Raw genomic sequence first — 13,785 nt, forward strand, 5'->3', positions numbered from 1 at the left:
GGGGATTAACTAAAACTAAAAAAACTATTATATTGCTTTACAGCATGCATGAGGAAGCAGATAAAGATAACAGTGTTCAATTGCCCGAGATAATACAGTTTTACAATAGCACAAAAGGGGGAGTTGATAGTATAGACAAGCTTTATCAACAATACTCTGCATCAAGGAGCATCCGTCGTTGTCCTTGTTTAATGGACTTCTTAACATTGTGGGACTTAATACGTTTGTTCTGCTAAAGGGTTCAGAAGCAAGAGAGAAGGAGAGAGTATCGCACAGGCGGTTCTACTTGAAAACTTTAGCTTTGTCACTCATGCAGTCCTATATATGAAGGAAAGATTGGCTTGGCCAACTTTACCAGTATATCTTCGCCAAGTTATCAAGGGTATTTTGAAGGAAAGTGGACCTAATGAAATTCAAGAAGAAACTCGTGCAAATTCAGGCAGATGCAGTTTCTGTGTGCGATCCCGAGACCTTAAGAGCCGAACGAGTTCCAATGTATGCAAAAATGCATATATGTAAAACATCAAATTAAATTTGTCCAGAATGTTCCGAGAAACAATTATGTTTACGGAGTTATTAAAATTCGTTGGTTATATTTGTGTTAAAAAGTTGTTTTTAAAAAATTCATTCAAATATTATTTTTTGACTCATTTTTTAATGGGGTACTAGTGCACACCAGGGTAGTTAAAGTCCAAGTTTAAATATGGGTAGTGTTTAATTAAAGGTTTGTTTGAGTTTGAGAGCAGTTTACCATTTACCATGCTATATAGAAACATTTTTATAGAAACGTTGCCTTTAGTTAGGCAATACCATTTACAAAATAATTTTGAAATGTCAAATATTTTGGAGCGGAGCACATGTCTAATATTATTTTTATTATAACCTTAAAGTTATTTAAAAACAAACATTACATAATTGTAGGTGAAAATATTAAGTAATGTAACAATAAAGCTATGACGTTATTTCCAAAAGCAACATTATTAAATGTAGTTACCCGATTACAAACTATACAATTAGTAAGTATGTCTTAAAAACTCATAATGATATTGTAATTTTTATCTTTATTGTCACTATAGCCTTTCCTAAGTTATATGTGTATAACTCTTCAATAACTATCAATTCTACTGTTTCTATGTAGTATTTCTCCAGCCTCTTAAGATTCCTAATCTTATATTAGTATCCAAACATTGTATCTAGGTTTTTACTGACTTTATGTAATTTCAAATTTTTTGTTTTGTTTTTCATTATAAGATATATTTTCATAATGAGGCTCTTTTACTTTGATGATGTTCACGATCTAGATTAAATTGCCTTATTAATTCTGGATCATTTGTTGATTTCAGCTTCATTTCAAAAATATCACATCTTTTACAAGAATCAGACACAGGAGGATGGCATCATAGATTAAACTCCTTATGAAAAATGTTTCTAAAAATGAAATTGGGAACCAAACATTCACTTTGTTCCATTTATAAATTATTCATTTTTGATAAACACAAATCAGGTGCCAGATATTGCAGTAGCTCATGATTGTTCTTCCTTGAATTCGATTGATATGGTGAAAACGGTTAATAGATTAACTTCATTCTCCCTGGAGTTTTGTTTGACAGAATATATTTCCCTCTTCTATCCACTGGTGAAGTACCCCCAGTAGCTTTATTCTTAATACCTTAGTAATACAGCTGTCAGAGATTTGAAATGTGTTCTTGAAGAAAATTTTGTATATTTTAACTTTATCACCATTTTCTGACTTCAAACAGTATAAACATGTTTTCTCTTAAGGCAAAAAAGAAGCAGAAATTGGACTGTTTAGTAGTTTCGCAAAAAACTCATTTATCATAATCAAATTATAACCTAAACTATAGAAATTAAATCTAATCTATATATAATAACATAAGTTAATAACAAATGAAATACAATTATATGAATCCCTTAGAAACAGGAAACTAAAATGATACTCATTATCATTATAAACTTACCTTTGTTGAACATGTTAATTTAAAAGTTAAAGAAGCACTTAAATCTTATGGATTCATAATTAGAAATAGTCGAAATCTCACTAATACTAAGGCAATTAAATTACTTTATTACACTTTTGTACGCTGTTAACTCGAGTATGCCTCTGTCATTTGGTCACCTTTTTATGATGTAAATATCCAAATTATAGAGCGGGTGCAGCGTAAATTTTTAAAATTTTTTTCTTTCAAAATTAACGGCATATATCCCAAGAGGGGCATCAGCAATAGTGAATTGTGTAGCGGTTTAGACGTAGTATCATTGGAATTTAGACGAATTAATGCCTCCCTAATATTCCTGTACAAGCTACTACACAATCTCATTGACTGTCCTGATATTCTTCGACAAATAAATTTTAACATTCCATCTTATCCAGTGAGAAATTCGATTACGTTCAGAAATACACAAGCTAGAACTAATCTTATGTTAAATTCTCCTCTATTTCTCATGTGCAACTATTATAATTCCGTAAGTGCTTACTGCGATATATTTCACTGCAGTTTAAAGCAGCTTACTAGGATGGCTGAGATCTACCTAGGTGATTGAGTAGTTTCTTTATGTTAAGGTAAAATACTCGAAAAATGTGTTATTTAGTTAGTACCTAAGAATTATTAATATTTCATTTAACTTGGACAAGTAGTATTGTATTATGTCCTATAAATGGATTCTGTTGGACAATAAACGCTATTATTATTATTATCCAGATTTAGCCATACGGCTCACACTCCCTCTAAGGGGAAAATTCACTCATCCCAGATACCTACGGTATCAAAAGGATTGAGCTCTGGTGGGACTCTTTCCATGTTATCGAGTCCTAGGTGACTTGGTATGTCGGTGTATCTCCCAAAAATTTTCGTACGCATCTGGACGTCGAAAGTAACACAGCTTTCTGCATAATCTTATATAGATGTTCGTTTAGACCCAGCTTTTTTATGTTTTCTAGGAGGCTCTTCGGGATGACTCCAGTGGTAGAAAGAATAATGGGTATCGTCTGGGTACTTTCCATTCTCCATTGTCTCCTGATTTGTATTTCTAGATCTCTGTACTTGGCGATCTTTTCGTTGTATTTAACACGTAAATTATTGGTGTTGGGTATCGCCACATCAATAAGTGTTGTTTGCCTAGTAATTTTATTAACTAGTATGAGATCGGGTCTATTATGGGCCACTGGTTGGTCTGTAAGCACAGTGCGGTCCCAGTATAGCTTGTAGTTGTCATTTTCAAGCATTCTATCAGGGACGTATTGATAATAAGGAAGATGGTCGGTGTGGAGAAGTCCCAGTTTGTCAGCTAGTTCTTGGTGGATAATCTTTCCTACTGAGTCATGGCGTTCTTTATAATCAGTACCGACAAATGCCTGGCAGCCACCGGTAAGATGTTGGATGGTTTCTTGGGCTTGGCATCCATATCGGCATTTGTCATTTTGGACTTGAGGATCTTTAACAATATATTTCAGGTAATTTTTAGTTGGAATAACCTGATCCTGAATGGCAAGTAGGAAACCCTCAGTCTCGGGAAACACCTTTCCTGATGTCAACCAATAGTTCGACGCTGTATTGTCGACATATTCTTGGCTGATCTCATTGAGATGTCGCCCATGCAGAGGTTTACTCATCCAGGTGCGCATTTTGTCTTGTTTAGTCAGGTGGTTTATGCGCATTTCTTGTTCCCTCAGTTTAAGCGGCGTCGTATCATCTACTGCGCAAATTGCTCGATGTAAAGTAGATGTCTCAGCCTGTACCTGAAAATAAGTTCTTAAATTAGCAATTTGTTTATCCAATTGCTCACCTATATCCATAAGTCCTTTTCCCCCTTGATACCGCGGTAATGTTGTTCTCTCTACTGCACTGCGTGGGTGATGTTTTTGCGCCTTTGTGAGAAGTGTTCTTACTTTCCGCTGAAGACCCTCTATATCTGTTTTTGACCACTTTATAATACCAAATGAGTAGCTCAGCGCGGAACAGGCGTACGTATTTAATGCCTTAAACAAATTTTTACTATTAAGATATGACCGATTTAGTTGTCTTACTCTTCGTACGAACTCCGAAGTTAGTTCAGTTTTCATTTGTTTATGGTCAATTTTCCGCGCTTGTTTTACTCCGAGATATTTGTACATATCATTTTCACCCATTGCCTCGATGTTTTGGCCATCTTGCATATCGAAACCTCCGGGCTGAATCTTTCCTCTGACTATATTTAGTATACGGCACTTGTCTAGTCCAAAATTCATACTGATATCATTTGAGAAATTTTCTACAGTTTTTAGCATCTCATCTAGGTGGTTTCGAGTGGAAGCCATTAATTTTAAATCATCCATATACAACAGATGATTAAGCTTCGCTACAACAGTGTTGTTATTTTTTAAGCTAAAACCTGAGTCAGTAGAGTTCAGCAGCTGAGATAGTGGGTTCATTGCTAGGCAGAACCAAAGTGGACTCAACGAGTCCCCCTGGAAAAGCCCCCGGTTAATAGGGATATTTTCAGTTTCGATATTAATTTCACCCGGTATTTGAAGGTGAATTTTAGTCTTCCACTCTGCCATTATATTCTTCAAAAAGGTCACGAGATTATCATCGACTTTATATATTTTCAATATATCTATAAGCCATTCATGCGGCACTGAATCAAAAGCCTTCTTGTAGTCAATGAAGGCAGTAAAAAGGTTTCTTTTTTTGGTGTATGCCTGGTTAGAAATGACTGAGTCGATAATAAGTTGTTCTTTGCAGCCCATGGAGCCCTTAGCGCATCCTTTCTGTTGAGGCTCTATGATATTGTTCAGAGCACAATGTTGGTAGATACGCCGGGCCACACAGGATGTGACCAATTTGTACAAAGTTGGAAGACAAGTAATTGGGCGGTACTTTGCTGGATCTTGGGTATTACTTTGATCCTTCGGTATTAGATAAGTGGTTCCCTGAGTAAGAAATGATGGTATTTCCTGTGAATTAGAAATATTATTATTAATAAATACTGTTAAAAGCTCATGAACACTCCAAAACTTCTTTAGCCAGAAGTTTTGAACTCCGTCTGGTCCAGGAGATTTCCAGTTATGAAGCTCTTTGATAATGTTCGAGACTTCTTCAGTGGTGAAAGGTTCATAAGGAATATTACTGTAGTGTTGACAGTTGTTCGTCGTTTGTTCAATCCATCCAGCATTGTTATTATGAGTAGCTGGCGTCGAAAGTTGGTTTCCCCAAAACTCATGAATTTCTTCTTGGCTTGGGTAGGATTTATTATTTGCATTTTCTACAGTGGAATTAAGTTTCCTATAGAAAGCCTTCTCTGCTTGCTCAAAAAGTATGTTGTCGCATTTCCGGTGGTTACTAACCTTGTACCTCCTCAGGCGGCCTGAGTAAACAGATAGTTTTTGTTTTAATGTGTCCAGGCATTGTTGAGGTGTGTTGTTTTCTGGATCATGTCGTGAGTGTCTTAGAGTGTTAAACAATATTTCTTCAGCTCTTTTGATGATTTTTCTACTTCTTACTCCTCTTATGTATTCTGTTATTTGTCCAATGTCCCTACGCAGTAATTCAATCTTCCCCAGCAGTCGTTTTTCCCAGGGTGCTATTCTGTTACCAGTCCTTCCGATGTTGGTAAAGATAATTCATAATGTCGTGGACCTGACGTCATCATTTAGTGACGTCGATTTACGGACGAAACAATAATATCAGGCATTTCCAAAAACATGCAGTTCTGTTCAGTGCGTTATCGTAGCGAGACAGAGACGAACTAGTTTTTTGCGTTAGTGAAATAGCTTTAATATTTTAATTTTTTTGGGAAAAATCGTTTTTAATATTTTATAGTGAGGTGCTATTTATATTCAGTGCGTTTCAAGTTGTTTTTAACATTTTACAGTGAGATCCTAAAAATGTAAGTTAAATTATGTTTATTTTAATATTTTTTTGAAAATAACTTATATGTTTTGTACACTTACGACAAATTAATGAATTCAAAAAATTCACTTTTAAAAGTGTGTAAAATCTGATAACTTTATTGTTTATTTTAATATTTCTTGCAAAAAATTAATGTGTTTTGTAAACGCTTATGATAAATTAATAAATTAAAATGAAAAGTTCTTTTAGAGTGTGTAAAGCATTTATTTCCTAGAGTGTATAAAGCCAAAGGGGCTCAGCTAGAAATTAAATGCTTTACACACTTTTAAAGTACTTTTCTTTTCAATTCATTTTTTTGTAAATGTTTTTCTCAAACATAACTAATATTTAACATTTTATCTATTATCTAAAACCTAGCGGTTTTACAGGAAAAGTAACAATGGAAAAGTGGTCCATGGACAAGGGAGACAAATTATTTTTAACGTTTATTTATTTATGAAACGGGAAAAAGATTTGGGATATTGCACAACTCCTTTGCCCCTAATAGAGCGAGTTGCTCAAGCAACTGGTACCTCAGAAAGTACAGTGAAGAGGATAATTAAGGAAGGTAAAAACAAACCAGCAACTTCACAATTTTTATCACCCAGAACAAGTATTTGCAAGCCCAATCCCAAGTCATCAGTCAATCCATTTGAGGAACACGTTATAAGAAATACCATTTACACGTTTGCTACTATCCACAAAAGAAGACCTACCATGAAAGCTGTTTACGAATCTGTTAGAAACGAAGGAATTGTAACTGGTAAACTATCTTCCTTCAGAAAAATTGTGAAGAAATTAGGATTTAGGTGGAGAACAGTGGAAGACAATAGGAAACTTTTAATCGAAAAAACTGACATAAGAGCCAAACGAACAGAATTTTTAAGAAAACTCAAAAAGTATAAATCTGAAAGTAAGATATTTTTATTTATATTATAACTAATTTTAAAGTAATTCTCAATATTTTTGTAGATAGAAATATTGTATATAGTGATGAAACTTATATACATAGTTCCCACACAGTTCCAAAAGGTTGGGATGACGGACGAAACAAGTGCATAAAATCTCCGGTATCTAAAGGGCAACGACTGATCATCTTACATTGTGGTGGTAAAAATGGATTTGTCGAAAATGCTGCTCTCATTTTCAAATCCGGACAAAAAACTGGTGATTATCATGATGACATGAATCACCAGAATTATATGAAGTGGTTGAAAGACAAACTTCTTCCCAATTTACCTTCCAATTCAGTTTTGGTAATAGACAACGCCTCATATCATAATGTGACTCTTGAAAAATGTCCTACATCGGCTTCGAAAAAAGACATCATGAAAAAATGGTTGACAGAAAGAAACATATTTTTCGATGAAAGCGAAACAAAACCAGGGCTCTACAGTAAGGTACTCATTGCAAAACCTAAAAATCCAGTATATGCTGTAGACCAATTGTTAGCACAGCACGGCCACTCGGTTTTACGTTTACCACCATATCATCCGGAACTTAACCCAATTGAAAAGATATGGGCCATTTTAAAAAATGAAGTTGCAGCAAGAAACACGACTTTTAAATTAGCAGATGTTTTAGAACTAGCAAAAATCAGGCTAAATGAAATCACGCCAGAAATATGGGCAAATACTTGCAGGCATGTTGATAAAGTAGAAGAAGAGTATTTCAGCCGAGAATACATCCTGGATGAAGCGCATGAAATCATTATAAATTTAGATGACGATAGCGAATCATCTGAAACAGAACTGTCTGATAGTGACGACGACTACGGCTACAACAACGACCTATAAATACCAACTAGTCAAGGTGACAAGCTAGGTATTTCGTCCCTCCATTTATATTTTTTAGTTCTTTTAACATTTTATTAATTATTTCATTTCTTATTTCGTTTAAATTAACGTGTATGTGTGTGTCTTATCGTGCGTAACCTAATATACCGTCTTCATGTAGATGCCGCATTAATATTCTTAAATACTTAGAGACTATTCCGGTTGCACAGTCACATTGAGTATATAATATCAGTACCATTTAGAGAGTGTCATATAACCCCATAAAAGTGAATAGTTTATCACCGTCCATCCAAGTGCAAGAATGAAATTCCACAGTTCTGTCCAGCGTGCTGGAGAAAGAAGAAGAACGATAGAACATTCATTATTAAAGGTAGTGTACATTTAATTTAAATACACAGACAATTTAATTAATTGATAACTTTGTATTTAACTTATTTCGTCTTAAAACATAATACCAGCAGAAGTGGTTCTAATTTATTTAAACAATAATTGTTTTTAAACAAATTCTATAAATCAATTTCATCTGCCCGCACAAATTTATTTTCGCTCTTCTGTATCATTCTGAATAAAAAAGGTTTATTGTAATTTTTCTCTAAAGTTGATCGTTTTCAACTTATACAATTTAAAATTGAACAAAAAAACGAAAGTGACGATTTTTAAGGACCAAAAACACACAATTATTTTTGAATTCACCAAATCTTGTTCTATCAGTTTCTTATACTTTTGTTTGGCCTATTTGGTTTAAAACATTGTTTTTAGTTGTTTGAGGCCCTTATCCCAACCTAAAAATGGATTTATACAAAACTGTTTAATAAATTAGGACCAGTTTTTGTATGGGTGACCTCTTGAACATTATTCTACGATCTTTTATTTAAGTGATTATGCAAAAAATCTCATGCGAATATTTTTCCCAATCAATTCGAGGTTTTCCTCTCGTATAAACATATTTTGCTGAATTTAAAACCAAAATCCTATTATTTTTCTATCATACATTAATTTGTTATTTATTTATTTGTCCTGTAGATTTTTTTCAGTTCTTAAAAGGTTTATTTACAAGCCAAATTAGTGCAATGTAAATATTTTACATTTTTACACAGCAATTCTGAAGACGGGAAGTCGTAAATTTTTATTACATCTTTCAATGTGAGATTAAATAAAAATGCGATGACTAACTGTAACTGAATGTTTAAGATTAGAGAAACATAATACCTATGTCATGTTTATTGGGAACACTCGACATCATTCGCACGTACAAATCCTACCCTGTCGACCAATTTCCTATGAAATTAAAATGGTGCATGTTTTTAGGATCCATTTATTTTTTCGGGCATGCGTATTTACGAGGTCCAGGAGATTTTGAAACATTTCTACCCCGTCGTGTTCTGATCTTAATGCCCATAACATTAGCAATTGCTGTTGCTGCACAGTAAATCAGCATATGCAAATATTCTAATGTGTGGGCTTCTGTGATATAATTGGGTAGGACTTCAGTATTCACAATTTGTAACAGCGCTCCTAGTTTCTTAGAAGAGTTTATTTTTGGTAGCGGTGGTCTGCTAAGTGGGTTTGTTCCACTAAACTCTTGTACAGCGCGTGCCATCTCGTTTACCAGACTATCGTGCAACTCGTTATTGTCCTGCTGTGTATTATTAGGTTGAGTTTCTTGTACGAGAAGCTCAGGAATCTGCTCGTTGGGGACTTCATTAGGGACTTGGTCTGCAACTTGCTCTTGGTTATGGATCTCCTGTTCAACTTCGCTTCTGATAATGTCGCGTCTAGTCTCTGGGATAAGATTGTTTCTTAAAATTACCCGGTATTGGTCTGCTACTCTTTGTTCAGATACTTGAATTTCTGGGTATTCCCTGCAAAATTCGGCATACAGTTGTTGTCGATAGCCGATCGTTTCTTGACCGAGGTTTGTCACCTTATAATAAAAGCGCAAAATATTTTCGTTTATGGACACAGTCCATTTCATGCGCTGCCTCGGTCGTCCCGCTTGAGTGAGCGCCGGCTGATGTTCCAGCGCAGCACCTTCAGCGGGTGGAGCTCTTGTTGTTGTTTGGCTCATTTGTGGTTCTTCTTGTTGTTGGGCTGTAGCTGATTGTATGACAGGGGCCCGCCTCCTCAACACCCTGCCACCGACGTCCCGCATGCTGTCACGTCCAGCGCCGGCTCCAGACGTGCCCTGGCGATCCCCAGGCAGCGACCCTAAACATAAATCATTAATCTCCATTTTCATGGGTGTACATTTTATACCTACTGCCAGGTGTCAGTTTTTGTTCCACGGCAGGTATCCCTGCTACCCTCTGGGTATCGGTTCTAAGAATACCCAGAGAGCATCCCCCATTCGCAGGGGGCCGCGCCTGATAGAAGAACTGACAAAAACTCCCACAGGTTATTATTATTATTATCCAGATTTAGCCATACGGCTCACACTCCCTCTAAGCGGAAAATTCACTCATCCCAGATACCTACGGTATCAAAAGGATTGAGCTCTGGTGGGACTCTTTCCATGTTATCGAGTCCTAGGTGACTTGGTATGTCGGTGTATCTCCCAAAAATTTTCGTACGCATCTGGACGTCGAAAGTAACACAGCTTTCTGCATAACCTTATATAGGTGTTCGTTTAGACCCAGCTTTTTTATGTTTTCTAGGAGGCTCTTCGGGATGACTCCAGTGGTAGAAAGAATAATGGGTATCGTCTGGGTACTTTCCATTCTCCATTGTCTCCTGATTTGTATTTCTAGATCTCTGTACTTGGCGATCTTTTCGTTGTATTTAACACGTAAATTATTGGTGTTGGGTATCGTCACATCAATAAGTGTTGTTTGCTTATTATTATTATTATTATTATTATTATTACACCTTTATCAAGAATTATTATTTTTTGAATAAACAATATATTTGAAAAATGTAGCAACATTGATTTAAAAAGTAATCACTATGCAGACACACATCATTGACAGCAGCTATAATGGCAGATCTAGTTTGAAATTGATGTCAAAATATCAGTTTTTTGAATGAGAAATACCAAAAAACTATAGCTCAGGAGGAAAAAATGTATAGATTGTAAAGTGAATAAAAAGTAAACCACACTCTGCTCTTCAAATTTTAGGATAATCCTACTAGCTTCACTAATATAAGTAATTACTGATACTGATGAATTGACCACTAGTACTGAGATGTAGAAAGTAATGTTCTATAACAAGTTTAGAATACAAATTCAATATGCGTTAAAGATTCAGAGACCAAGAAGCGTGAGGAACCACAAGCAAATTAATAAACATAATGAATTTTCTGTAAGAGCAAAAAGTATTAATTAAAAACAATGTAATCTGAACAAGGCGAGCGTTTGATTGAAACAATATTATAATAAGTTGAAGTAATATTTATATAGTTTGGACAATTACTTATATTAAAAACTTGAGAATTGGAAATATTTTCTGTAAAATTTTTCAAAACAGATTGGCAAAATTATCATCACTGCAACTAATTCTTCTTGCTATACTACAGGTGCACAGGTGTGCAAATTGTTTATTTAATTGACAACATATATATTGTTAGGTATATTGTAAGCTTAGCAATAAGTCAGAAAGTGTTTATTAAAATAAAATTAAATTAAATTAAAATAAAACAAAATAATATCAAATAAAATAAAATAGAATAAAATAGAATAAAATGGAATAAAATTGCATAAAATATAATAGAATAAAATAAAATAAAATCTTAAATTTGACGAATATTAATAGACCCGCAGTATGCTTATTCAATTCTTTTTTCTGTCTTTTATTTTTTTACTGTAGTTTATTATCAAGACATAGTTTTTTTATGTAGCTTAATATATATTTCAAAGAAAATTTATGAAGAACCATTAATATTTGACATTAAATAAATGTTATGCTAGCTTCATATATTTTTTAACACATTTTTTATTTTTTTTAGGCAAAATATTCTGTCAGTTCTTCAAAAAATGTAGAAACATTTAATTTTCGATGTAATTTCACAGAAGACGAGCAAACAAAGATCTTGAATGTTGTAAATGATCCTGACACAAATTTATTATCAAAGTAAGTTAAGCTATTCTATTTTATTTCCATAAGTACAAGGTGTATACACCATTATAATTATTGTTCATTTCATTCATACATTATGGTACATTTCCACAAAATATTATTGCATATTACACAAAATTTATTAAACATACATACACTCATAAATTTTATGCCCAATATACATTTTTTTATACTGGATTGAGACAAGGGCTTCTGATATGAAAGACAAAACAATAAATAACAATGGTGTTTTTTGAGTATTATTCCCGGAAGATTATAAAATATATATTTAGTTGTGTCTTGCAATATATGCTGGTATGTATTTTTTATAGCCCAATGTAAAGAAAGGCAAGGAAGGACCCAGGGTTCAATAGAAAATAACATAACAAAAGACAACAAAATAAAAACACTAAGTGGGTAGGATTAAACAATCATAGAAATAACTAATAAAAAGGACTAGCACACAACTAAATATGGCAACAATATAAATAAAAGGCCAATTGATCTAAAAAATAAGGAGCAATGTGTTTCGTGGAAAACTATGGAAGGATTTTCATCAGTCCAATAAAGGCCATTGTCTCGATTTACAGGATCATTTAGAAAAAAGAACATTCATCCGAAAAACAAATATTAAATAGAAAGATTGGAACACTATTCATTTTCCTAATCTCACAAAACTATTCGCATGGCTGGATCATATTCATTTATTTCCAGTAGCAACTGTATTTTGTAGGATTTAAACTTGTAATATTTAAATCTGCTGACAGTAGTGCGCGAAAAACCAGATTATAGAGCTAGTTTTGAAGTGAATACTTCTTATCGTTCGGTATGATGTTTTTGCACGAGCCCAAAATAATATTTAGCCTGACGCGAAATATCGAGACGCATGTAGTAACCTTGTGCTATACTGTAATTTACATAATATACATACATTGTTCAATCACAAATTAATCCCTTATTTTGTAATCTCACATTGTTCTTAACTTCTTAACCCTTTATAGATTCACCGTGTATAATTGAAACATTGTGAAACATATCGAGTAATATTTTAATAATTAGTGTCCATTCAACCTGCAAATCTACAAACTTCTAATTGAACTTCCTAAGTGTTGCAATATCGATCTAGATTGAATTGTATTGTAAGCTCATAGTTCAAAGTTTGTTAGTAAGATAGAAGTATTAACCTCTGTGCTGAGGTATACATTATTTGTGAAATTATAAATTGGGGATTTGAGCGCAGTCTATTATAGAAAGTTACCTAACCAACAACTAGAGTGTAATTATCAGTAGCTGTCAATAAAACTATAATTTTTACTCCACACTTCAACCATTTATTTACCATCGTGGATCATACATATACACCTATAAAAATAAAATGACGTTTCGTAAACGTCATTTTATTTTTTTTTATAACTTCTTTGGACGCACAGCTTTCTTGAATCTTTAATTCGAAGAATCTTGATTCTATGAATCGACTCGAATCGAATTAAATCGTTTCGTATCGAATCGAATAAAATTATATTTTAAAATTTAAATTAAATTAAATTTAAAATCATTACTCCCTGCTTAGACGATAAGAAAGCTATAGTTCCTCTCCTTGGTCATTCCCGGAGTGCTACATCCCGTTCTTTTTTTAACAACTTGTGAACGACTGGATCGATTTGGCTAGTTTTTATTTAGAAATATTGTAGAACTCTAAGAATGGTTTAAAAGATGAGAAAATATAACACAATTGTAACGATAATAGTAAATACTATTTTAATGGGAATAAGCCATAATTGAAGTTTAAAATAAGTATATTGACGTTTCAATTTCCACTTCGAAAATCTTTCTCAAAATATAAAATATTCCAAATTATCGGAGGTTGGAAATTCTTTACGAAAAACTGGCACATTATGAAAATTCAATCAAATTTTTACGAAGATATAGAGACAATAATTTAATACCAAAGGGCTTGAAGGTACGTCCAGCATATTCAAGCAGAAGGTTGGAAAAAATTCTAGACAGAGTCATTTTATCCAGGTATTTTGAGAATGATTTCCGAAGTGG

The 13,785-nt window shown here is 33.7% G+C and overlaps 2 protein-coding genes across 2 annotated transcripts in view; both read left to right on the forward strand.

Annotated features, from left to right (window-relative positions):
• The first annotated feature begins 854 nt into the window (after positions 1–854).
• The window catches only part of LOC140451223 (uncharacterized), a 39,866-nt gene continuing 26,935 nt past the window's right edge, over positions 855–13,785 (forward strand). The window contains exons 1-2 of the mRNA XM_072544958.1: positions 855–1,016; positions 11,627–11,751. Coding sequence (XP_072401059.1) covers positions 954–1,016; positions 11,627–11,751 — 188 coding nt within the window. The 5' untranslated portion in view covers positions 855–953. The remainder of the gene's footprint in view (positions 1,017–11,626; positions 11,752–13,785) is intronic.
• On the forward strand, positions 4,871–7,978 carry LOC140450264 (uncharacterized). The gene is made up of 2 exons (XM_072543784.1): positions 4,871–6,801; positions 6,861–7,978. Exons 1-2 carry the CDS (start codon positions 6,345–6,347, stop codon positions 7,682–7,684), a joined length of 1,281 nt encoding a protein of 426 aa, XP_072399885.1. The 5' UTR covers positions 4,871–6,344; the 3' UTR covers positions 7,685–7,978.

The sequence above is a fragment of the Diabrotica undecimpunctata genome, chromosome 9 (genome assembly GCF_040954645.1).
Source record: "Diabrotica undecimpunctata isolate CICGRU chromosome 9, icDiaUnde3, whole genome shotgun sequence".
Taxonomy (NCBI): Eukaryota; Metazoa; Arthropoda; class Insecta; order Coleoptera; family Chrysomelidae; genus Diabrotica; species Diabrotica undecimpunctata.

Coding starts and splice junctions, on each gene's coding strand:
- LOC140450264 (XM_072543784.1), top strand. CDS start 6,345: ATGAAACGGGAAAAAGATTTGGGATATTGCACAACTCCTTTGCCCCTA. Junction 6,802..6,860: donor CAAAAAGTATAAATCTGAAA/GTAAGATATTTT, acceptor ATATTTTTGTAG/ATAGAAATATTGTATATAGT.